A 27226-nucleotide genomic window follows, 5' to 3' on the forward strand; every position below is an offset into this window, starting at 1 on the left:
AATAGGTGTTTTCTGCTTCTGTTCAGACAATGCTAAGGGATCTTTACTTAGGCACGTGATCAATCGGACGCACCTATGCCCACCACCATTGACGTCTCTGAGTCGCTCGTATCTGCAAAATCCTGCAGTGCTTCAGGGAATCCTATATTGGATACCGTGACAGCAGCAGCTCTACCCACAGGCCTGACAACTGTCGTCATGAGAACGCTTCATTACCCAGGAGACAGCGCATGATTGCGTCATACCTGAGCTAACCGATAAGCGAAAAATCCTGTTTCCATCTTTTTTACTTAATCGACGAGTTATCGGCTGACCACTGAGAGAGATATCGCTATGCCTTATTGTTACCTTTTTAGGGCGGAATACTACACAATTGAAAAAAAAAATTGCAGTAATCATTTAAGGCTCGCGCCCTTGTTCTGTCAACAAATATGGATTACAGACGCAAGATTTGCTTCTGCTTTTTGGTCTCCGATGCACCCTTAGCGAACAATGTTGTATCACCTTCATATCAGTTATGAAGGCTCGGGTGCTGTAGAATGTCCCGTTGTATAAGTTTGAAATTGTAACGGAAGAATTGTGCTTCCCTAAACACAGGGGTTTTTTATGCTATGTACTAGATCAATTTTTCTCTTCTATGGACCACATTTTTTGGAACAGTATTATAATAAATTTAAAGCCACGCCACCGACGCGACAAAAATTGTATTTTATAAAATATGATGATCGACAAGATAAGGGGAGACGGTATCACTTCAGCGCGGTTAAGGTCGCGCCCTCTCAATCGATGATGAGTAGAAACTACTCAGACAGACGCCTTATTGCCAACAGTGAAAACTACCCACGAGAGTAAGGTTTCAGCGAAACTATTTATTTTTTTCTATGTTGAACGCTCTGTCTCAGCACACCTGTATTTATGAACAGGTATAGAAAATCAAAGAACAAAATAAGCTGATAAATTACCAGGCATTCATTTAAAAGCCCAATAAGTTTACACTTTTAGAAGGCGCATGAAGTGAGCAGATTGGTTCATAGTAGATAACAAATTTCTATCAACTCGGTTAAATATGAGTACTACTTTAACTGCTTGCATTTCTGTAGGAAAAGCTCCTCAGGACAAAATAAAGCGAAAATGTCGGTGATGACCGAGCCCGATCTTTACTAACATACATTAGGAACGTATGAATACCATTCTAGTCTTGTGAACCGCTGATCTAGATAATGAGACCACGTTTTTGTTTCAGTGCACATAACCATGAATTAAAGACGTCGGTAGGTCCGCTGATCGCTTGCGAGGTAAGCTTGATTTTTGAGGCAAGTATACAGTCACTGTTAAAAATATACAGGTCCTCGTGTTTGCTGCACAGGTGTGCATTATGAGTGCTTTGTGTTACCAGGGCTGCCACTGTTTCCAGGGCAAGAACTGCCGCCCTAAATCCCACTGTGTTCAGGAACCTAAAGGAGCTACAAAAGTAGCCCCCCCCCCCCCCCCACCCCGCCCTGCCCTTCTTGGCCCAGCAGTTATCCCAGTGTCGTGCATATTTTTTAGAGGCTGTACATTCTTATGAGTGACAGTGACCAGCTGAGCTATCTATTAAGTTTTAAGAGCCATGTCGTACTAAGCCCTGACTGCCTGCAATAACACCATTATTTTATGCTCGAATTATCTAAACTTTTGCATGTTTTGTGACTGTATTGCGTATTGTCAGTCTGTATTGAATCCTCATCCCGCAGTATAATTAAAGCTTGGGCCTGAACGGCATTTGAATAAATTGTGCTATTGACAGTCCCTAATGACGTTGTACGGGCAAACCCTACTGACACTGTAAAAGAGTAAAAATAGAAATTCAGATAGAAAGCAAATAAATTTTGGATCCCCGTCTTTCAAGGAAATTGCCTATTCTTTGAATGTACTTACCATAAAAGTGTTACCTATGCGATCCTGAAAAGGCAAGACAAAGAGCAATATGTTTAAGAATGTAACGCGGCAAGAAGATGCCAACCTACGGGCCATCTATATGCACTCTATATGTTATGATCGCCACATGCAACGCATATAACCAACGTACCTCTAGAGTTGAGGGGGAAACTCTCTTCTCGAATAAACAGAATGGATTCAACGCCTTTTTTTTTGACAACTCCGACACACGAAACATTGCAGCACACGTGTTAACGTAAGAGTGGCGCTCTGCTCCCAAGTTAAATTGTGCCCAGCTATTTTCCCGTCTGTTTTGTAAGCTGCGCTGAACACTGGTGAACGAGTTTACAAATGCAGTAGAACATCAAATTAAAGACTTTGAATGGGTGATATCGGCTTCACAGGTACCACTATGTTAGGCTACGTGTCCGTGGAGCACTTCTTTATAAAAAACTATTGTAACGATGCGATTGTATCAAAGTCTGCGCATGTTTCTTGCTGTAAACTTTAAGGCTGTACTTTTGCCACGAAATTAATAATGTATACCACCCTTATAGAAACGGTCTATAGACTTCGAATAGACTCTATTGCGTTCCTATAGATACTTTTTTATATTCACGGTCTAAAGAGTGCCTTTAAAAAAATCCACTAAGCGTGTATGTTTATAAATCTATAGATTGTCTATACACTGTCTACAAAATTTGTATCGCTTAAAGACTGCTCTCTAGGGTTTGTCTAGACTTTATAGATATAAGTCTATGTGCCCGCTAAAGGCAATCCTACAACGCAGATACTTGATTATTTTTGAGCACAAGGAGGCAGTCTTTGTGCGAACAGCTACTAAAGCAAAGTAAGCCAGTCGGATGCTACCTGTGCACAACTGCAGATGCGTTCTCATCTTCCGTGCACTGAGGCTGCTTTACGCTTTAAGTTAAAAGTTCACGATATGCGCAAAATAACTTTAACGTTGCACATTCTTTTGCGTGCAGCCAATTCATGCCCCGATGGCAATGCTGTCGCCGGCCATTGGCGAAGGGGCAGGCAGCGGCTGGGGCTGTGTCGGGCTCCTGCGAGTTGACACGAACATGAGCTGAATCGCGCTGACATGAAAACTAGTGCCCACATGACTAATCTCTCTGCCTTCGCCACTCAGCAGCGTGACAAGGCGCTTACAAGCCAACCTCCCGGCGATCGTGAGGCGTTGTCAAAGAACAGGTCGGCTGATTGTGTTGAACTGCGGATGTGGTAAAAAGGAACATGTGGCAGAGAGACATGGGGCCGTATTCTATAAACTGTCAATTTTTAATTGTCCACTACGTGCCCACTTGGTCTTCTGTGATTGGTCACTCAGATATACCCGCGGCTTTCAAGCGTCTGTGGAAAGCGGCTCCACAAGCGGGGTGGCTGGCGACTGAAGCCCACCATTGGCTGTACATCGCAGCCAATGGCAGCTAGCGGTCAGGTCCGGTCGCATGCGGTTGAAAGAGCTCTGCGATTCACCTCATATCGCGAGCAATGATAAGGTGCTCTCAGCGTTGTGCTTGAACATCTTTTATCTTGGTTTCACAGTCTAGTGCACGGTCACATTTATATAGATGTTAGCATTGGCAATGATACCACGAAGATGGTGGCTGCGCATGTAACTGGCGCAATAATTGCAACGATGGTCGCTAAACCTTTGTACTTCCAGATCAATGGAGTGGCTCCCTGGCCAGGTACACCAACGGAACGTACACTGGCGGAAATGAGATCCGCTTTCAGAAAGAGCTGCTTCAAGCCCTCGCAGAGTTGCGGGCGTCTTCCGACTGGGGTCCAGACGGGTTACGCGCCCTGCTGTCCTGGAGCTTGCTCCAGGGTTTGAATTCTTACATGTCGGCAGGACATCTGGTGCCCGCTGGAACGGACAGTGAGGAAGTCTGCTAGGATCACGTTGTCGAGGCCATGGACTTCGCTGTGACCTCCCGCTACCTGAGACCTAGTGAGTCCCATATTGTTTAGAGGGTGCGCATCTTTTGTGGCGTGAACGCTAAAAAAGAAGGGTGATTATTTATAAGGGGATAATAGTTGATCAATTGGACTGCCACCTGCCGTTGTGGTCAGTTTGCTCACAATCCTGTTAGCAGGTTGGGATGACGCCAGAAGGTCACGTGACCTAGGTTGTCCACCTGCTTCCTATGGTGCTTCTCCGGAGATTTTTCGCTCACAACGCCGACGACACGGGTTTTCTGCAGAACAGGAGTCTTAACGCCGCCGCGTTAAGAACTCTACCCTTTTCAGAACTCATTGCCATCATCATCATCAGCCGGACTACACACACTGCAGGGCAAAGGCCTCTCCCACGTCTCTTCAATTAACCCTGTCCTTTGCCAGATGCGCCCACCCTATGCCTCCTAACTGCGTAATCTCATCCGCCCGCCTATCCTTCTGCCACCCCCTGCTACGCTTGCCTTCTCTTGGGATCCGCTCCGTTACCCTTAAAGACAAGCTGTTATCTTGCCTTCGCATTACATGCCCTGCCCATGCCCATTTGTTCCTCTTGAATTCGACTAGAATGTCATTAGCCCGCGTTTGTTTCCTCACCCACTCTGCCCGTTTTCAGTCTCTTAACGTTACACCTATCATTTTCCTTTTCACGGCTCGCTGTGTTAATTTTCCTTAACTTGAGCTGAACCCTTTTCTTTAGCCTCCAAGTTTCTGGCCCGTAGGTGAGTACCGGTAAGATACAGCTGTTGTACACTTTTCTCTTGAGGGACATTGGTAACCTGTTATTCATGATCTGAGAGAACCTGTCATATGCGCTCCATCCCATTATTATCCTTCTAGACATTATCTAATGAATTAATTTAGAAGTCGTAAACTTCAACTGTTTTACTCTGACAGGCTATTTAAAGCAAGGTAGTAATAGCGAGATTATGCGGCGCCCTTTGTTTCTCCCGTAGTGTCCTCCTCTCCATTCGCCCTCGCAGAGAAATCTCCAGAGAGGGCGTCCCGTGACTGTTTTAAAGCCTAGTCATAGAAATCAAGAAGAATGTTAGCCCGGCTTGAAGGTATAGTGTCTTTTTTTTTTTTTGGGGGGGGGGGGGGTTCCTGAACTAGGCACTCTCGAAGAGTCGATTTTGGTGTGCGCGGAAAGAAAAAAAAAAGGTAACGATTTCAAGAAGGCTTGTCTTCCAGGGTCTGGCCATTAGATATAGCGCTTCCTTATAAGTTTCCTTTTCCTCTGTGGTCTAGGCGCCCTAGCTGCGTTCTAGATGCCTAGCTGGGCGTAAATTCGGTGTCGTGCACTCTCGCTTTCTCGTCCACTTCTCTTTATTCTTCCTGTCTTAATGTCCAGCTCTCTTCACTATAGTTTGTTGCGGCGGGCTGGGCTACACAAAACAATGTACTGCACCAGAAAGATTCAACGGGAGTGCTGCGGCAGAAAACCACATTGCAAGTTTCTCTGTGTATCGCAGCGAGCAGTGCGCCTTTGCGCAGTGGTATCTGCATTCTAGGCACGGGTTTCGGCCCAGTGGCGAGAGGGGACAATTGACAATTGACTGCGGACCATAACGGCGGTCACACTACTTTTACGTGGAACTAAATTTTATGTTCTATTGCACACAACGTTTAAACTCTCGGCAAAGGCCATCTCTCGAAAAGACCGTCGGCTCAGCCAAAAATATGGAGGCAGTAGACATGCTTCAAACTAAGAGATGAGCGTGTAACGTATTTTTTAGGGCTGCTGGTGAGCTCTGATTTCACGTCCCGCAACGGTGACATATTCATCTCTGCTGCCACCGTTCAGGAAGATGTGAGGGACCTGAAAGGAACCTGAACCGACAATGCGCCGATGGGTTGTAGCGATTTGCCTTGGAATCCTCCGTGTATTATTATTGGCTTTCTGCCACAATAAATTATTTCGATTTCTATTCCTTTTCTGCGGCACATTCAGCATAGAAAATTCTGACGATACTATAATGATTGATCTTACCGAGTAATGAGATGCATAACGCTTCCTGAATCCAGCCTACTGCCGCTGGCTAACCCGAAGTGGCTAGCGCTATTGATTCTTCTCTGCTCCGCTTCTCGACGCAGAAGTCACCATGGACGCAATGAAGAAAGCAACAGCCATGTTTTTCATCGTCAGCCACGCAATGTCATCAAATCTACGTCACTCCACTTGGCTGAAGAACCCAGCGCGCGACGTTGCCTTGCAAAAACTTGCCAAGATGAAAGCCCTGATTGGAAGCCCTGATCAAACACTGAACAAAAGATTCGTAAATGAGTACTATGGTGAGTGTTCTAAACATCTCTAGTTGGATCTCGCTCGAGAGCTAGCTGTGTGAAGATTTAGGCCGAATTGCCGTAGTTTTTTTGCTTCATTAAGTACGGTGTGTACGAACATTCAGCGTAGACGCGTCTTGACTTAATTATATTTTCTTACGCAGCGAGTATGCAGTTGTGCTGTTGTTTTTTTCTTCGATGGGCTTAGTGTGCTTCCTTTTTTCTACTTGGTATTAGACGTAAACACGGCAAAGCTGATGCACTGAGAAGCAACCGCTGAAGTGCTCACGTCTGTTGCTCATCGCCCGTCTTCTTTCATAAGCGGAATATTCCGTAACGGCATTTAAATTCGAGCAACGAAACCTTCTTTTCGATCAATTTCTTTCAGTGAAAGCGCACCTGTCGTAAATACAAGCCTGCTAGACCTCTCAAACTATTAACACTGAGTTGCAAACAAAACATGTGTCATATTAAAGTAATGCTTCTACAGTGCGGGTATTCAATTTCTTCTCGACTGAGTGTTCATGACTTCAAAGATTCATGCACATTAACAGAACATATGGGATAAGTTAAACACTGTTCCTTTGAAAAGCTAGCTGCGCGTTCGAGCCGCTAGGTGAAAAAATTGGTAAAATGCAATCTGCTCCACGAAAAATAGAGCTCTAGATGAACATTTTTCGTTCAATAGTAATACTACGACGCTTCCATTCCGTGCACCTTTCGAAGTGAAAGAACTCATATATAAAGTCGAACTTCTCAATTGCCTTTAGATCGTGCTGTGCTGTAACTAGGCGCCAGAGATTTAGGACCGCGAACCGTTGATGGGCCATTGCTACGTTGCACCAGATTCAAGCAAGGAACAGAAGTTTATGAATCTTTTGTTCTGGTTGTTGTGATCAGGCCTGTCTATTGTTTACGCGCAAAGATCCAACGTTAATATCAGTCCTACCAGGTCCCACAATAGTCTGACCATCTACAGACTCCAGGTTTTTTAACTGCCTCATTGTCTATTTATGCATGGCTATGGAACGCGGAAGGTCCGTTATCACAATGATGTAATCTACTTCAAGCTTGCCCTTGGTAACACAAATCGCTAATATCTGCGCGCGCAGCCTCTTTTCCTGATATGGCGCCGACCGACCGCTTCCTCGACACATGGCTCAAGGCCCGGTCTGCCAGGGCTCGCCACAAATGGGTGGACCAGACACATGTCTTCTTTAACATGAGCAGGGCCACCGCTTACTACGTGCACGAAGGCAACATCGTGGTCGCCCCAGCTGGCGCCCTGCAGCCCGTTTTCTTCTACAATGACGGCAACCCGGCTTTGAATTACGGAAGCCTTGGCGATGTGAGTTTCACTCAAGGGAAACATATCCCCTCTGGCAGAGTGGCGGTTGAAACCGACAACCATCAAGTTTTGCGACCATGTTACCCGAAGCTCTCTACCGTCGCATAACATGCATTGTTTAGGGAAAGCTTCCTTCGAGTGAAAGATTCGTGAATGAGGGTACGTGTTAGAAGCCTTTTTCAATAGAGGCAATGAGGGGAAGTTCTGCGGGGAGAACGCGCTTTGCTGGTAGGCACCTATGCAGGGCTTGTCCGACTGTCGGCAAATCGTAATGGGCGCCAATCTCTGCCAAAGCGGTGACGTCTTTGAACATGAAATGAATTCAAAACAACGTTAAGGACAAAAGAAAGTGCGCTCACACTGTTTCTAATATTGCCGCTCAGATACAATTCATTGGTTCATTGATTTATACAGTCACAGCCAAACTGAACATAAACACGATTTCAACCGCTATCTAGATCCCTAGCTCGCAGGCTAGTCGGGATCCGCACACATATTAGGCAGAAATGTAAATAAACGAGAGCCCAAGCATGCCACACAGTTTACCAGGAACAGAGAAATAGACCGCCGATTACGAAGGACGACTTAAAAAATGCAGCAAAACTATCATTTTGCTTTGTTCCAAGTAGGACTTCGTTCCAAATTCGAGCTCCGACAATATAGAACTCTTATATTTCCGTACTTATTTGTTAATTGGCGAGATAAAATCCTCTTGGTGCACTGCTTAATCTATGTTGTAAAAGATAAAGAAGTGAGAAGAGAGTATTGGAAAGTTGATGCTAATCGAACGGCGCACCACTAACGCATTTTTGTTATCAATTAAAAGACGAATATGTACCTCTAAAGATTCAAAGACTGCCAACGTGTAAACATGATAAGAAGCACACGATATGAATTAAATTTTTCGTTTTTCAATTTTAAATACTGTCCCCACTTATGTCAGATAAATGCAGTCCCAGAATACAGCGATGTAAAACTGGTTATTATGAATGAACTGAAATATATTGTTCGCAGAGGTGAGTGCACAAAAATATTGCGGGAATTTTAGCAATATGAAACCGGCACGGGCTAATTTTTATTGACATATTCGATTTGTTGCCACCAGTAGAGCTATTCAAACATTATAACTCCTATATATGTGATATCAGCGGTCATTTGTAAAACACCGCAAAAAGTGAAGATTTAGGTAATTTATCGGGGGTGTTCTGAGTGGTCAGCTGAATAGAACATAATCTGTCTTTGTGGAATTAAGATCAAGCGTACTAGTTGTAAGCCAAGTACAGACATATCCAAGTTCTAGGTCAGCAATGACGACCCTTTTATATGATCACATACGCCACAAAAGTTTCCCGAAATATAGTAGTAGCTACGGAGCTGAGACACGTCCTCTCTTACTACGCAGCAGAGCACAGGTGATCGGCCTAGTATTGGCAATAGATGGCCTCCCATTGGTCGTTTTTAGTAGGACCGCCCTTTCCAAATGCATTGTCAATAGTGTGTCGATAAGCCGTGCTGCTGGGTGTAGCGTGTTGCGCCGCGTCGTCTGGTGACATTGCTAAGACTCTTGGGGTATAAAAGAGAGACGCAACGCAATAACAGTATTTCTTTCCATGCCAGTCACTGTTCCCGCGTCTTGTAACTAGAAGGAGAATATAGCCTTATCTTGCGGTCATTAAGAGTTTTTATTAAAACAGTAAATCGTAAATATTCGGTATTAAAAGCAAATTTATGACGCAACTGGCAATTTTGAACATAAGAAAAAAGATAGCATTTTCGTTATTGGAACGAATCTGCAAGGCGCATCTTCTCACAACAAGCTCTCATTCGTGGCGCTAGCTAGAAAAGCGAGGATCTGAAGATACCGCGGAGAATGAAAGGCTCTAGGCGGCCAAGCGCAAATCATGCGGCCAAAATGTTAGGCGAAATGACATAATTACGAACGCTCTATTTCTCTAAACATCCGATAATATATAAGAAAAAAATAATGAACACACACACTCCGCCTTAAGGGTATGGCGCGGTAGCGTTAATTGTTATTGCCCACTTTATTAATTAGTTGCTTTTTCTAAGTACACACACTCATTAGCATACTCATCAGGCGTACAAGCTAGACCACCCGATACACTACGAGACGCACAAGTTACTACTTTAACCAAGTTAAACAAATGTGTCTCAGTGTTCTTGGGGTAGCAGGCCTGTCTGAATTTTCAGGGGTCATGGTTTCGAGTCCCTTCTAATTACCTCGTTTTTCTATTCAGCTTAATTAATTTACTTTACAACCTTATATGCTAGAATGATATTTCAGTCATGCTAAGACCTCGTAGTAGCAATTTAACCTGAGTTTTAAAGGTTTTCATTCCACATCTCAAGTGTCACGTCACAGCCCTCTCGACCAATCCTGAATTGGTGTGACAAAGCTCTCTGCTATTCCTCCGAACAACGGCTCCAGCGCTGTCGCTGGGTATAGCGCAGATCAAGGCAGGGTCATCAGCGTACATAATTGCCTAAAATATATTTAATGCTTTTGGGTAGTCATTAACGTATATAAAGAATGGGATAGGCAAAAAGACCGGTTCTTAAGGTACCCTAACTCTAACTACACTCTACTCTTGTTTAGCATAAAGCAATTCAACGCACTACTTTGTACATTAAATACTTTCAAAAAATCCATGCGTTATTTCGCGAAAACCACCGCATTAATTCTTACTTGCGCAGTAAGTTCTCGTGGTCCACATCAACAAAAACGTTTTTTAATGTCCAACAATACTCCCGATACAAAATTGTTATCGTTTATAACGTGACTCATAAGGGCGGAAATTGAGAGAACAGCATTATTATTTCATCTCTCGCGCAGAAACACATGCTGACTGTTAGAAATTATTTCTTCGCGGTCCAAGAAGGCAGTTTCGCGCCTAGTAAAAGCGGTTAGAAATTTGCATAAATGCAACTAAGACTAGAAATCGGTTGGTAATTGTAGAAAACATTATTATCATTTTAATACAGAGGAACGCTTTAGCTAGAAATGCTTCGTTTCGGTTTACGGGGGTTGACCGTCCCGAAGCAACTCAGGCTATGAGAGACGCAGTAGTGAGGGACTACAGAAATTTTGACCACCTGGGGTTCTTTAACGTGCGCTGACATCGCACAGCATACGGGCCTCTAAAATTTCGCCTCCATCGAAATTCGGTCGCCGCGGCCGGGATCGAGCCCGCGTCTTTCTGGTCAGCAGCCGAACGCCGTAACCACTGAGCCACCGCGCCGGCTGTTTAGCTAAAAAGAGAGTCCGCATACGGTTTTCCTGAAAAAAACACGGATTATTATTTATTTCCATCGGAGCGGCCAAGGCATCAATGCATTTTTCAGTACTAAAAGAGAGATCTCATCTAATCCGCTAGTGTGTTTCTCTGGCATTGCATTAACTATACTGTAAAAAATTCAGCCGCAATTACATCAAAGTACCCGAAACATGCTGAATTGGAAGAATGGGTTACTGGACTGCCCAAAATTGGGTGCGTGCTCGTAATATGTCAACGTATTCCCAAGAAATGAATATTTAAAGAATTTTTGAAATTTAGAATCATTTCTGGAACTTTAAAATAATCCTGACAAAACGAACAGCTCTTGGCTGAACAAAAGTGAGAAGAATTCGCCATGTCAGCATTGGATCAGTACTTCGCCTAATAATGTTATATATTTCTTTGTGCTTTCTAGTGGCATTCGACACTTTATTTCGCGCAAAGCGGTATAGATTTTCATACAGTGCTAAGTTTTGCCATGTTTGAGCTCTGTAAGCCGGGAATTCATTTTTTGAATTGCTAATTGAACATTGTAGGAATCGCACGGGTTTTACGCACCCAATCACGCTCAATTCCACGCATGGCTTTTACAGTGCGGACTGCACTTAGCGGCCACATTCGAGCGCGTGCTTCTGCAGCTTGCACTGCGCCAAGTGTGAGTGTGAGTACGTCACGCAGGTGGCTCATGAATAATGTGCGACACCATGTCCACTCCGTGATCACACTATCCAGGCGAGGCCCCGCCCGTAGTTGGCACTGGGCGAACCGGAGAATCAGCCATTCGAGTGTTCCCGCTATGGGTGGGACAACCCGTGCATGCAGATCCTTCTGGGGCCTTTATACTCTTGACCTGCTCTCACGGCTCCGTTCAGGTGTCTATGCAGAGCGTTACTGCATATTCGGGTTGAGGGTGGTGTCGCTAGTTCACTTGTTTTTGCCATCAAGTGGCAACTTATAGGAAACCATCACCTGCATTTTTGTCAAGTAAAAATTACACGCTGGTAGCAAAGATTGATCTGTACCAAAAAGGACTGTACAAAAAATTCGGAATTCCAATGGTGATTCAGAGTGCTCAGCGCCACGCAGTACGCAGCGGAAGGCATACAAACTAGAAGCGTTTCCTGGGGTTGCTTTTTCCGCTTTCCCTTGATAATCTTGCCAAAATTTGAAAGCTGCGGTCATCAAAAGCTCAAGGGTAAATCTCCAGAAATAGGGGATGATTTCGCCTTCGCGAACAAATAGTGGTGTAGCAACCAGCTGCCGCATATTTCAGAAAATCTGGGAACCCACGCATTTCTTTCTACAAGTGAGTAGCTGCCTTTAAGGTTTTTGTGATTCTGATACAATTGAAAACTCTCAAAAAGTATACACGGGTGGAAAAAAGTCCAGGGTCAACCATGCTAAAAGCAAAAGCTCTTCTTCGTGATTACAAAATAGGACAGTGCGAATAAGACAGGAGACAGGACAGGAGGATTAGACTCAAAAACGACACCATGGGTGCGTTTCTAAATCTTCTGTCCTTTCTTGTTCGCGCAATGCTACTTTTTTTTGTTAATTGAACCAACAAGCTCGAAGGAAAGTTCTACTTCCCCGTGATACCTGCCTGTCTTTACTGCAGGCTTTGGCCCACCGCATTATGAATGCCTATGACGTCGCCGGAATACAGTATGATGACAACGAACAGCTTAATCCGTGGATCACAAAAATGCCCGAGCCAGCTACGTAAACAGAGCGCTTTGCCTCCGCAAGTCCCATGCAAAGGTGAGTGGCACTGCACCAGATGTCTATTGGTCCGTAGCACAGGCTGCTGCAACGCCTTGAGATGACCTGGAGGCGTGTAGCAAGATTGGTTTTTGCTGCCCCTTGTAACAAGGAGAACTCAGCGAATGCCCGGCCTACAGCGCCGAAAAGCAGTGTCTCTGCCGTGCGCTGGAGCGTGTAGATCGACGCCCACTGACGGAAATGAAGATTCTCGGCCACTGGCCGCGGCGACCGTCGGCAGTGAAGGCGTCCAAGGCACTGCTCCGCTTATTGAGAACTTCTGGCCTGCACGACAGGCTGTGACTTACTGAATGTTTTCGACTTTGCATAGTAACTTCAATTTCGTGCCCCTCTCTTTTCTTCATTTTTTGTTATTTCTTGACCCCTTCCCCCCGTACAGGATAGCAAAGCGATTATTCTTCCGGTTAACCTCCCTGCCTCTCCTTTTCTTCCTCCTCCTTTTCACTTGTAATGAAAGATTAATCTCGTACAAATCAAAGCGGATATAATGATATAAATATATAATGTAAGAAAAACATCTTTGCAAGAGGGGCGATTATCATTTAATGTAAGGACCATGGCATGCGGGATATACCTTTTGATATTTTGCATGGTACCTTGCACCACTTGTTACGAGCTGGCGCTACATACGCAACGAGCTTTCCAAGGCTATAGCTTTCATGAGATCCAAAACGCACCACATTACGCTGACAAGCACTTTACGTTTTTCCGGAGCTTGTTTCAAGCTATTCTCGGCGGTCGCTTTTCTTGGCAATGGAGGCAAGGCTTCAGGGGCGAATAGTCCGTAACTGCATCATTCCACCAAATCGCTTCGCCACATAACAGTGCACCTGGCATCCCCTCCAGTGCAGGTTGATCACTTCCCGGTAACTTCGCTCCGCTACTGGTGTAGCTGGCGCCATCTATGAACGTGGTCTTTCATGATTACGATTTTGAGAACATTTAAACACAAGAAGGAAACAACACAAAACACGGATGCGGGAACTTTCAGCTGAATTTTTTTTTTTCCACGGTGCACACGTATATAGGTGTTTCAAGTGAAAAAAAAATTCCAAGTCGCAGTTTAGGCGTCATCTGTGTTATCATATCGACATGCCAATTCCGTTTCACGCATTACTGTCCCAACTAGTGGATTTACTTTCCTTTAGGTTTTTCAAGACTACCTTTTCTTGTCTCTAAAGTGTAATAGACGGGTCGCTTACACATGGTCCTTCTTTTCCAGTTTACATGCTGTAAGCTTCCAGTTGACAGTTTGCCCATCTGTGTTATGAACTGTTTCCCTATCGTGTTTAGGTGTTCTCAAAAGCGCAATAAGCGAAAGATCATGATTACTAGCCCGATTTGAAACCCTTTTAACGGCCAATCTATGAAAGCTCCTTGTAACAAGAAGTACTCCAGGAATTCGTGGTAATAAATAAAACTGTTTAATCTTTGACTTTCGAAAGTTTAAAGTTTGCAGTTTTGTTGCAAATATGCCTTAAATAACGAACACTGACTAGATACTACATCTTAATGGAAAGCATATTCCCTTAAGGGGAGCAAAATCCGTTGAGTAGGAAGAGGGGACGTGATTCGACTCTGTAGCTTTCGCTTGGTTAGCAGGAAAAGCTGTCGCACAGCGTTGAGACGTCATGGCTGAAGCCATGGGGCGACCATTGAAGTGAGCGCACTTAGCACTTGGCGGAACTTTTCTTTCATTCTAGAAGGACGTGGGATATGGAGCGGAAAACTTTATGCTTAGAAATAAATATCTACTGCGGTACACAAGTGCGGTACACAAGGGTAGCATTAAAAAGCATTCAGGGTGAACGTGTATTAAATTTTATTTTTGCCATCACGCTTTCAAAGGACACCGCAGGCGTGGGGCTGTTTCTTCAAAGCCCGTATTAAATGTTCACGCCCAGCAATTGTGGACAAAAGCGTTTTTGAGTGGGAAACCATTTATGAATGCAATGTTTTCATGTAAGATTTCACTATAACAATCAATATAACCGCAGATCATCCTGACGGCAGTCTTGTATCTTTTTTTATTCACGTTTTGCTATCGTCAAAAGCGTTCCCCATTGGTTTTCTATAGCAGTCTTGACTATTCGACGCGATCGCTGGAAGCACTTTAAAAGAAAGATTTTGGTACATATCAAATTAATGAACGATTACCTTCAATATTTCTATCCCATTGTCTTAAATGTTTCTATTCCTCATAATTTTTGCTCCAGAAAGCTGGACTTGTTGAAATGCTTCCACATGCAGCATAAGACCGCCGAAAAGCACGGCTGCTTTTACCTTATGCTATTTTAAGGTATAGGACTGGATAGAAGAAAACGTGCCAACGGCCGCTGATGTCGCTACCTCTCGCTCATCTACGAAATCATCTTCTAGCTTGCAGTGTGTCGGGTTAATTATATTAAAAAGAAAAACAAGGTGCATCGAACATTTTATGTAACATATCTGCGCCGCAGAGTATGCGGAATGAACCCTTTACGAAATTAATACACCCGGCCCGACGCTGGTATAATGTCTCAAGTTCATTAATCGCGTTTTGGACATGTGCCTAGAAGAGAAGATAGTTATGAAATAAACATAAAACTTCTGCTTTAAAGCGTGTGCCACGCAGAACCCATAATGCCGAAGTCGCAAGCCAGAACTCCGCTTACTTTCAATTTTTACCGGGAAGCTTTGCGAGGCGGTCGTAAACGTCTCAGTCCTTGCGGTGTGACTCCTTCGAAGGGCTTTTCTTAAGATTTGATCGCAGGTGGACGGGGAAATAAAGAGCGAAAGAGAAAACGCGGCTCCCAGCCTCTTCTACACATCGTTCTAGACAAAGCGGTGTAATCAAAGTTTGTAAATAGCAATACATACCGGATGAAAGAACAAATAATAGCGCAAATTAGAAGTAAAACTATTCCTCTCCGGGAGGCGAAAAAGAGAAAGAGAAAAGATAGTAAACTATTCAGAGCTTATTTTTTTAATTCTGGGATTCGGGAAGCTTTCTTAACTCCTGAAGATTGGCAGGGGGGAGGGGGGGATATTTTGCTCTGTGTTTCCCAGTATTGGGTAGCCTTGAGGTTGAATTACCAGCTCTGTTCTAATACGCGGTCTGAAGTCACGGGTTTCCCTTTTTCTTCCAGCCTTTATGTAGAGCTGCCGACCTTCAGGTTTCAGAGAACATGTTCATGATTCTTACTAAATATATAAGTAAAATTTTCAAAACCATAAATGTGAAATGTTTTGATCACCACTCACAAGAATAAAAACTGGTACAGCCCCTATATTCTAGCGCGGGGGTTCTCGGATTCCTTGTCAATACTGGTAAGGGATCCAAGACCCCCTGACAATCCTTTGAATTTAATCTCTAGAAACGTGTTGATATCCGTGATTGCTCTGAGCTGCGCGCAAGTCTTCCTAAAAACTGACGCGGTCCCTCGTAGGGCGTGATAAATCTGCTTGCGAAGTTCTCGCACCGTCAATGTCGTGGTCGTGAAATCTCATTCACCAATCTCGATTTTCATCTTTTTATGTTCCTATGATGGCCGGTATTCTCATCGTATTAGGCGAAATCGGGGCATCATTAAAGATCTCTCTTTCACCGCACAAGTGTTTTAGAGCGGTAGGAAAAGAACATGCACCATTCGTTTTACACCAGCTTAATGGGAACTGACCGGCTTTTGATTCAAAGCAAGCCGCCATGTTTCCGGCTGTCAATGAGCGCATACGCTGGTGCCAGGCACAGCCTTTGTAAACAGAACGCTGCCTACCGGATTTGCTTCTGGGTCATACTTGGTAACTAGTTTCTCTTCGCCAGATTTTCATATCACCTAATGATGAGAGGCGCTGAAGGTATTCCTCCTGCAATCCTTAGCATGTAGTATTTAGGAATGCGATTCTCTTGGAGGTACAGGAAGTACCTCCACGGAGAGGATAAGGAAGATACCATTGTGCGTTAGCGATTTTTACTAAATCGATGACACGCTGCCGCACTGGGAACAACTTTGAGAAGCATCGGCGCGCGCGCTCAAATCGGTAGTTTGCTCGGTTGTATGAAAAAATATACCCTTGGAGGGTGTTCGCACGCAAGCGTAGCGAGGTAGTACGTACACTAACTAATTTCTGTGTTTCTCCTTTTGACTTAAGGCATAGCGTCGGCAAACTAGACTGGATACCCAGGATTACGCCATCATTCATTCATATACCATATATATATATATATATATATATATATATATATATATATATTGTAAGGACGCAAGTCAGACGCACAAGAAACGTGGACAGGCAAAATCTTTGTCGTCGTCGTCACAGCGTAGCTCCAAGCCAAGAGTTTGAGAGCGTCACGCACACCCCTTATTCTAGTTTCTTTTTATAGTCGTCCTGGCTCCGCATCTCCCAATCTGGGATGGGTTCGTTTTCTACGTTCTACCAACTCGGGTATCCCTATTCTAGTTGGCGGTGACTTCAACGGCGCACACACTGCGTGGGGTTACCCATCGGATTCCTCAAGGGGTTCACACATCCAAGGGAGCTTTTCAGATTATTCCTTTCAACTTTTAAACCACCCGAATACTTCTACCCGCCCACGAGGTGGCCCGTATTCACCTGATTTGACTTGGTGGTTAGGCCCCGGTAACCCTCGTTGGGCTGTTGATTCTGATACTTGGGGTAGCGATCACAGCCCTATTTTTATCTCCCTCACGCCTACGCGTCTACGGAAAATACGCCGCACTGTACGAATAACATCATGGGATCCTGTACGCGCAGACAATCATTTATCTACATTCAACCCCTCTTCAGCATTGTCTACTCTATCTGATGTTCTCGCTACTCACACTATTACCACTACTGTAAATGAAGATGACCCAAACCCGGACATACATCTCTTGAATCTGTGGGCTCTTCGTCGCCAGGCGGACCTTTACGCTACTCGTCACCCCGATGACCCTTCGGCTCTTCCTACTCTTCACCGCGCTACCGCACGGGCGCGGCGCTATGCAAAGCGGCTAGGCAGGCAACGCTGGGCTGCATGGTGTGCCCGCCTGTCCTCTACGCAGGGCAATCGACATCTTTGGAGAGTGTTTCACGCCATGGAGCGCCCTTCTCAGGTTGCAGATTACACAGAGAGCATTCGCCTCGCGCTAAATGTGGATGAGGACACATTTGCACAACAAGCGGCCCGTCTATTTTTTCCAAACCATGACTGCACCGCTACGTCTCCACCTGACTTATCGGTAACAGAGCCCTCCGATGGGATTACTTCTGACCTCACCATGGCAGAGCTGCTGGCCTCCATTGACCGTTTAAAAACTACTACTACTCCCGGGCACGACGGCATACCTAACTCCTTATTCCGTAACTTGGAAGGGAGGGCTTTGGAAACCCTACTTGATACTTTTAACGAAGTGTGGCTTTCTGGCGTCATGCCGGGAGACTGGAAGCATTCTATTGTGGTTCCAATCCCCAAGTCAGGTCAGCCTCCAGTATCTCTCTCGGCCCTTCGTCCAATTTCCCTTACCCCTACCATCTGCAAGCTTTATGAAAACATTCTAGCCGCACGCTTATCATGGTGGCTGGAATCCCATGATTGTTACCCAGATTCCCAAATTGGTTTCCGCCCACATATTGGAACGGAGGACGGCCTTGCTACTTTGGCTGCTGACGTGCTTGACCACTCTCCACAGAGTCACCTTGTACGAACCGTAATCGCTACAGACATAACAAAGGCATATGATAACATCCTTCACTCTGCCATTCTTGCCTCCCTTCAAACTCTTGGTCTCCCTCACCGGTTCCTCCTCTCCATTCACGCCTTTTTAGCAAATCGAACCTTCAGCGTGCGTGTCCACGGAAAGGCCTTTGGTAATTTCACTTCCAATAGAGGAGTGCCGCAGGGCTCCGTTCTCGCCCCCACATTATTTAATGTGGCTTTAATTCCTCTGGTTCGAGCCCTAGAGACCATCCCTTCTATCCGCGTGCTTGCATATGCCGATGATATCACCTTGTGGTGCTGTCATCCAGATGCGCCTATTCATCAGTCGGTCCTTCAACACGCGCTGGATGTATTGACATCTCGCCTCCCACCTTTGGGTCTAACACTCTCTCCTACTAAATCATGTTTCATTCGAATTGGAAATAAAGCCGCCTTACGGAAAGCTCCCCCTTTAAATTTTACGGTACATAATTCTCTGATTCCTCAGGTAGAAACTGTTCGTATTCTTGGTCTTCTCCTCCATACATCTGGGACTGGCACCCCGTGGCTGACAGCCACCCGTAAATCGGCTCACGCTACTCTAGGTCTGATTCGTCGCATAGCTATGCGCTCTGGTGGCGCACGTGCTCATACGGCCCGCCAGCTTGTGCGCTCTATCCTTCAGCCACGGATACTATATCAGGCTCAATTTCAACGTCTCACCCGCAGACAGTGGGACTCCCTTGAAGCTATCAATCGTGAGGCTATGCGCGTCATAACATATCTGCCTCGTTTAACACCCATACCTGTGCTACAGGAGTTCGCCCAACTTAATACACTCAGTGAGATCATCGACCAACGGGTGGCAAATAGAGCTCGAAAACAGTCTCTCAAACTTCATCGTTTAAAGACACTTCCACCGTGGTCCTAGTGCCAGCTCACTGACAATCGCCCCACTGTTTCCCCGTCGGTATCAGCAGCGTATCTGCCTGAAGGGTGCATATTATACACGGATGCATCTCATTCTGCAGAGAGGGGAGTTACTGCTGTGTATAGTCCATCTCATCCGCATCTCAACTCTCGCGCGACGTATACTGCGGATACGTGCACTCCCCTGGCATTGGAACTTCAAGCCATTTACAATGCCATTGCTTCCCTTCCGCTCGTTCCAACATTCAATACAGTTCACATTTACACCGACTCCCGCGCCGCCCTTAAACAGCTGAAGGCTGTTCGACGAACGTTCCAGATTTCACAATCTATTCATGTGCTCTGCGCAAAGTATCCATGTCCTGTGCGCATACACTGGATTCGCGGCCATGCGCAGGATCCACATAACATTCAAGCGGATGCTATGACTCATCTTCATACATTAGACGATCCGCCACCTTCCCCTCTTCCCCCTGATCCGTTCCTGTCCCACGTTTCCGATTCCGAAGTTCTGCGCCAGCGAACACGCGCTCTAATTCCTCCGTGTTCGCACCCTCTCCCCCGTAGTCTTACTCGGCAGGAGGAGGTATCCGTGCGCCGGATTCGGGCAGGGGCGGCTCTGACACCATCTGTCCGTCATCGGTGGCGTGCCAAAGATCTGCCACTACCTGACAGGTGCCCTCACTGTGGCGCTGCACCGGACATATGTGATGTGCGGCACTTGTTGTGGACGTGCCCAGCGACGGCTGCTATCAGAAAACGGCTCCTCAGGGAGGTGGGCCTGCGGTGGAACCGCGAAAGTGACTTCGTGAAGTGGACAATGGACAACCGTTTCATTAACAACCTCTGCGACTACCTCAGCGCAACGGTTCTTCACTCCTTCTTTTAACTTTCAATCCCGTGCATTCCTTCCCCCCTTTCCTTTTTCAACTTATGCCTCATGGCACACTTCTCGAATAAAAAAAAATAAAAAAAAAGAGAGCGTCAGCTTCGTCTTCGCAAACTGAACTGCGTAAGCTTCGTCTTCTTCAGCTTTCTCTCCTTTGGCGGGACTGGCCGCTGGAGCAGAAAGCCCCAATTGTATGTCTTACAATACCCCCGGGGTGAAAAGGCGCCATCCTGGCGGCCTAAGGGCAAGAGGTGATAGCGGGGTTGTAGTAGGGTTTCAGGCGGTCGATGTGGACGATTTCGCGGCCGCGGCGTCGATTATCAGGTGAAGGCGTGAGGGGCTCGACGAGGTAGTTAACTGGAGATGTCTGCTGAACTACGCGATAGGGGCCCTGGTATATGCTTAGCAGTTTTGTCGACAGGCTTGGGCTGGAGGAGGGCACCAAAAACAAAACTAACGAGTCAGGAAGGTAAGCCGGCGGCTGGCAGGTAGAAGTGGCGCGGGCACATTTATGACGGTACTGATCGTGAGCAGTTAAGGAACGGGCGAGTTGACGGCATTCTTCGGCATGCGCACCGGCTTGAGAGACGGTTGTAAATTCGGAGGAATCTCGGTGTCCATAATTGAAGATGGCTCCCGGCCGTAGAGAAGAAAATGCGGGGAAAAACCAGTAGTTGCTTGAATGGCAGACTTGTAAGCATAGGTAACGAATGGTAGAATGCGGTCCCAGTTGGAGTGATCGGATGAAATGTACTTGGTCATCATGTCGCCGAGGGTCCGGTTAAAGCGCTCGGTCAAGCCGTTCGTCCGGGGATAGTAAGATGAAGTGTACGGTGGACGATGTGACACTCCCGAAAAAGGGCCTCCAGGACTCCGGACAAGAACACGCGACCTCGGTCGCTGAGAAATTCCTGAGGCGCACCGTGGCGAAGAATGATGTTTTGAAGTATGAAACCGGGGACGTCGGAGGCCCTTGCAGCTGGTAACGGGGAAGTTTCCGCATAACGCGTGAGATGATCTATGGCGACAATGATCCAACGGTGCCCAGCAGAAGTGCTCGGAAGAGGGCCGTAAGGTGGATTCCAACACGGTCGAAAGGGCGGGCCGGACAAGGGAAAGGTTGCAGAGGAGCCGGTAAGTGCTGTTGTGGATCCTTGCGCCGCTGACATCCTTGCGCCGCTGACGTCTGTACTGACGGACAGAACGGTACATGCTTCGCCAATAATACCGAAGACGTAGGCGGGTAAAAGTTTTCAGCAGACTGGCATGACCGCATTGCGGGTCGTCATGATACTGGCACAAATAGCGGAGCGGAGATACTGGGGAATCACGAGCAGCCAATTGCGACCATCTGGTAGGTAGTTGCGACGGTACAGCAGCTGGTCACGCACGACAAAGTGACGGGCTTGACGACGGAGTGCTCTAGAAGGGGGGCTGGCAGAGCGGTTGCATAAGATGTCGAGAATAGAAGCTACCCAAGGATCCTTGCGCTGCTGAGAAGCCATATCAATTGTACTGAAAGAAGGCGTGAGGCTGGAAATAGAGGGTAGTCGAGTTCAGAGAACACAGGGGAGCGTGAGAGAGCGTCAGCATCTGAGTGTTTGCGTCCAGAGCGGTAAATGACCTGAATGTCGTAGTTTTGTAATCGGAGAGCCCAACGAGCGAGGCGGCCGGAAGGATCCTTGAGTGACGACAGCCAGCAAAGGGCATGGTGACCTGTGATGACAGCGAACGGGCGCCCATATAAGTAAGGGCGAAATTTTGTGATCGCCCAAATAATTGCCAAACATTCTTTTTCCGTGACGGAATAATTAGTCTCCGCTTTTGTGAGTGCACGGCTTGCACAAGCAACGACGTACTCATTGAAGCCAGGTTTCCGCTGAGCAAGAATGGCACCCAGACCGATGCCGCTGGCGTCCGTGTGGAGTTCTGTAGGGGCGGAAGGGTCGAAATGGCGCAAGATCAAAGGGGAGGTGAGAAGATGGCGCAGCATGGCAAAAGCTTCGTGGCATGCAGTGGACCAGGCCGGTAAGTCGTGGCCGCCGGCGAGAATTGTCAGTGGGGCGATAATTGCAGCAAAATTCTTGACGAACCGACGAAAGTACTAGCAAAGTACAATAAAGCTTCTAATTTCTTTCAAGGGAGGTGTGCTTCGTGAAATAAGAAACTGCTCGTAGCTTGGCAGGGTCCGGGAGGACACCATCCTTGGACACGATGTGGCCTAAGATAGTCAGCTGTCGGGCGCCAAAGTGACACTTCTTCAAATTAAGCTGCAGGCCAGCGTCACTGAGAAACTTATGGAGACTCTCAAGACGAAGAAGATGAGACGGGAAATCCGGAGAGAATACGACAACATCGTTCAAGTAGAAGAGGCATGTTTGCCATTTCAGCCTGCGTAGGATGTTGTCCATCATGCGCTCGAAAGTTGCAGGCGCGTTGCAGAGACCGAAAGGCATCACATTAAATTCATACAGCCCATCAGGCGTGATGAAAGCTGTTTTCGGGCGATCGGCTTCAGCCATCGGCACCTGCCAGTATCCCGAGCGCAGAACTAACGAAGAAAAGTACTCTGCCCCCTGCAGGCAGTCAAGCGCGTCATCTATACGAGGCAGGGAGTAGACGTTTTTCCGAGTAATTTTGTTTTCCCGGTGGTAGTCGACGCAGAATCTAATGGAACCGTCCTTTTTCTTGACGAGAACAACGGGAGAAGCCCACGGACTGTGAGTGCTGGATCACTGCACGGTGTAGCATGTCGCTCACCTGATCATCAATTATGTGGCGCTCAGCGGAGGAGACGCGGAAGGGGCGCTGGCGCAAAGGTCGATGTGTTCCATTGTCGATATGGTGGCGAATCGCTGTTGCACGAGCCAAGATGTCTTGATGAGAATCGAAGGACGCGCGGAAGCACTGAAGCAAGGTGACAAGCTGGGCGCGTTGGAGAGGTGGCAGAGCGGCATCGACGGAATCGGCAAGCCGGTCGGGTGAGGTCTGATCGTTTGCGACGATGGGAGGGGTGAGGGCGTTGATGTCATACGCGGGATGGTCATCCGGAACAGGTGAAGCGTCGTCGAGATCGATGACATCAACCGCGCCAAGCGATTCTCCCCGAAATGAAGTCATCGGGATCGGCAACGGGTTCGCAACGTATAGGGCGCTACAAATACCAGAAATTGTGAGCACAGCATGCGGGACCATGACAGATTTGCGGTGCGCACAAAGGGGTGAGGGCGAAAAAAGGACAGTAGCGTCAGGGAGTGCAGCCCAAGTAAGGGACACAAGAACAGAAGAGAATGCCGGCACGTCGGTGCCGTCAGTGGCGAGAATATGCGCGGCAGCAGCAGGGGAGGCGTCCACAAGTGTACCACACAGCGGTGACAAATCAATTTGAGCACGTGCACAGTCGATAATTGCGTGATGCGCGGACAGAAATTCCCAACCGAGGATGATGTCGTGAGAGGAGCGGGCAAGAACGAAGAACTCAATGGTGTTGGAGAGGCCTTGGATGATGAGGCGAGCGGTGCACGCTGCTAGAGGTCGAATGGGGTCAGCGCTGGCGGTTCGAAGGGAAATTTCAGAAAGCGGCGTCGTCACTTTTTTTAGTTTTCGGCACAAGTTGCGGCTAATAATGGACCGCAGCACCAGTGTCAATCAGCGCATGAACGGGAACACCTTCAACCAGCACTTCAAGAATGTTCACAAGAGCGGCATTAGGGCTTGAGACGGTCGGCGACGGCGCAGTTCTTGCCTCCGCAACTGCGGCGCCTAGTTTTCCGCTTGGAGGGGTGGCGACCGGCGGTTCATAGGAGAGACCGAACGGCGGCGAAGAGATGGCGACCGGGGGGTTCGGTGGTAGGAGTCGGAGCGATAGGTAGAGGTATGCTGGGGCAGATGAGAACAGTCAGGTGAGGAGGGCACGGGAACGTCTTACGTCAGTGCTCGCCTGTAGTCGTTAGGGCAGGATCCGTGGGTGCGGCACCAACGGGCCACATGGCCAGCGAAGCCGCAAGTATAGCAAATCGGGTGGTTATCTTGTGTGCGCCACGGATTCAGAGGGCGTGGAGCGCTGCGAGGCATTACATTTGGTGGAGGTGCTGCCTGTTCCCACCCTGGAGCTACAGACCTTACGGATCTACGGACCTTAACATCTACACCCCTTACCAGCCTCTACAACGATGACTGACACCCAGCCCCAGCCTGGCTCCATTGTTCCCGCCGCCGTCGTCTTTTCCGGTCCCGTGCGTCAGCGCGACCCTGCGATCTTCAGCGGCACGGACGACACCGACGTCGAAGACTGGCTCGCCTCCTATGAACGCGTTAGCACCTATAATTAATGGGACGACAGCATCAAGCGGACCAACGTCATCTTTTATCTGACCGACGTCGCCAACTTGTGGTTTCGCAACCACGAAGCCGATTTTTCTACCTGGGCTGCCCTCAAAACCAGCCTTACCGATGTCTTCGGTGGCCCCGCTGTCCGAAAACTTCGTGCCGAACAACGGTTGCGCAATCGGGCCCAGCAGAGCGGCGAGAATTTCACAAGCTATATATCGAGGATGTCGTTGATTTATGCAAGCGTCGGAATCCATCCATGAGCGACGCGGACAAAATCAAACACATTCTTAAAGGGATTGAGGACAACGCATTTCAGATGTTAGTGTCCAAAAATCTTCAAACCATCTCCGACGTCGTTTCGTTGTGTCAGAGTAATGACGAGCACCGGAAACAGCGTCTTGTCACCCGCCGTACCATTTCCCGGACGACACCCTTTCGAGCTTGGCTGTCGGCGGTCCTGCTCACGATCAGTCGACCCTTCTTCAGCAGATCCAGCAGTTTGTGCGGGAGGAGGTTGCCCGCCAGCTATCACTGGTTACCTGCCCACCCGCTCCAACGCCAACGCTCTCGCCTTTCATTCAGCGTGTCATCTAGGAGCAGGTTGCAGACGTCCTGCCGCCCGTTAATCCACCTCCTGTAGGCACTGCACCGCTGACCTATGCTGAAGCAGTCGTCCGGCCACGACCTCAGCCGGTTGTTCCTGCCTATGCGCCACCTTGCACCGTCTTTCCTAACCCGCCACTCGCTTCTACAATGCCTCACCCTCACCGCCCTTTATCGCGCACCTCCACTAAATGTAAAGACGCTAATCAGACGCACAAGAAATGTGGACAGGCAAAATCTTTGTCGACACAGCGTAGCTCCAAGCCGCGAGTTCGTTCTTCTTCTTCTTCACCCCAGGTATATGGCACAAAACCCACGTGGGGGGATTGGCCAAGGTGTAGTTGAATAAACAAAGAAGTTTCCATGGAAGATGATGACAAAATTGTAGCACCAATCGTGAATTTTGAAAAATCAAGAGTTCGAGAGCGTCAGCTTCGCCTTCTTCGCAAACTGAACTGCGTAAGCTTCGTCTTCTTCAGCTTTCTCTCCTTCGGCGGCACTGGCCGCTGGAGCAGCAAGCCCCAATTGTATGTCTTACAATATATATATATATATATATATATATATATATATATATATATATATATCAATGTGTGGCAAAAACAAGCGCGTGTTTAGTGTGCAATCTTGAAACAAATGCAGTTATCCAGAGCCAGACCGTAGAAGCAATACTCCATAACGGCTCTCAATTCGAAAAATTCTAACGTCTGTTCTTAGTCACCATAATCGGCATTATATTTTCGACGTAGGCTGTTCTGCGCTTTACCAGTGCCGCAATGGGGAAAGGAAAAATCATTTCCTAGCTATTCTTGTTTGCTTTTCAAACCGAACTTAAATTTAAATTTTTGTTACGCTGGTTTAGTTGCGTACTTCCTGGATGACTCGCCCATATAGTGGGTCGCCTCACTCGTCCTTATGATTGATGTCACCTTCTTATATCTTTACATCGTATCTTTTCTGTGTCAACTCTCAATACGTCCAGCTTAGTTCTCTCGCGAGCGAGCGGAGCATAGACAGTTCGTCTTTGAGACAGCTTTATTATAATTATCGACTACGGACCCCCCCCCCCCCAAAAAAAAAGCATTCCTTTCGTTCTCCAAGTTCTCAACGAAAGAACTAGCATGAAAGGAGGGAACGTTGGATCAGGCTAAGAAGCGGTTAAGTTCAGACACTGATTAATGCAAAGCCTGAGATGTGTCCCGAACACGACGCTCGACGTCGACCATGAAGTGGCGGCGCTACAAAATTCGTGGCTGGTCGAAACGGTGTGACGTCATCAAAGGTGGTAAAATACAAGACGTTGACCAGTAAAAGTCAGTACTAATTCATACAACTACATCCACTGCCAAAGAATAAAAGTGGAATTTATTCAGATTGGAATTGGAACAGCATAAGAATAGAATTCGAACATCAGTGCAATAGAGTTGCAATGTCGTCATATTAATCGCCCGTAATTTCCTTAAATGCCATATGTAATTTTTTCGGTACGCTCCACCACCTCGCACTTAACGTGAGATTGCGAAGGCGTAGGTTAAAGGTGATGCAATTCATTTATCGGCGGTCAAATTAATCAAGCGGCGAAACTCATAAACACACACCACTGGCGGCAATCTTTTTTTCTTGGTCTCTTCTGTCCATCGCGCTGTATATATTTGACGAGAGAAAAAACGTATGTGATTTGACCTATACCGCAGGCAGGACGCTCGGTGCACAAAGTCTCGAGTCTCGACGACATCGTGGATTCGGAGAACATTGGGGACCTGGTGGGCGCTGCGACGGCCTACCAGGCGCTCCGGAACCTACCCAGCGACCACCAGAGCCAGACGCTCCCTGGCCTCAACCTTACCGCCGAGCAGCTCTACTTCGTCGGCCGTTGCATGACGCTGTGCAAGCGGGACAGCCGCAAGTCGAGTGGGCGTTACGCGAGCCCACGGGCGCGGTGTAACGTGCCTGCGATGAACATGGCCGCCTTCTCTTCGGCTTTCGGCTGTCGCATCGCAGCACCTATGAACCCATATTCCAAGTGCTCCTTCTGGATGTAGCCGCCACACAGTAACTGCATCACGTACTCTAGCGGTTTTTCTAGGAACACGTTCTATTCTTTGTATAATGCCTTGTTGAGTGACGCAAAAGCTTTAATAAAAGTACCGGCTGGAACGTGACATGAGCGTTTCGGTTAGTTC

The 27226-nt window shown here is 47.2% G+C and overlaps 1 protein-coding gene across 1 annotated transcript; it reads left to right on the forward strand.

The window, feature by feature from the left end:
• Positions 1-3809: 3809 nt before the first annotated feature.
• On the forward strand, positions 3810-27085 carry LOC144108410 (membrane metallo-endopeptidase-like 1). Its single transcript, XM_077641652.1, has 4 exons — positions 3810-3895; positions 5995-6192; positions 7296-7531; positions 26738-27085. Exons 1-4 carry the CDS (start codon positions 3859-3861, stop codon positions 27083-27085), a joined length of 819 nt encoding a protein of 272 aa, XP_077497778.1. The 5' UTR covers positions 3810-3858.
• Positions 27086-27226: the final 141 nt, after the last annotated feature.

The sequence above is a fragment of the Amblyomma americanum genome, chromosome 10, assembly GCF_052857255.1.
Source record: "Amblyomma americanum isolate KBUSLIRL-KWMA chromosome 10, ASM5285725v1, whole genome shotgun sequence".
NCBI lineage: Eukaryota > Metazoa > Arthropoda > Arachnida > Ixodida > Ixodidae > Amblyomma > Amblyomma americanum.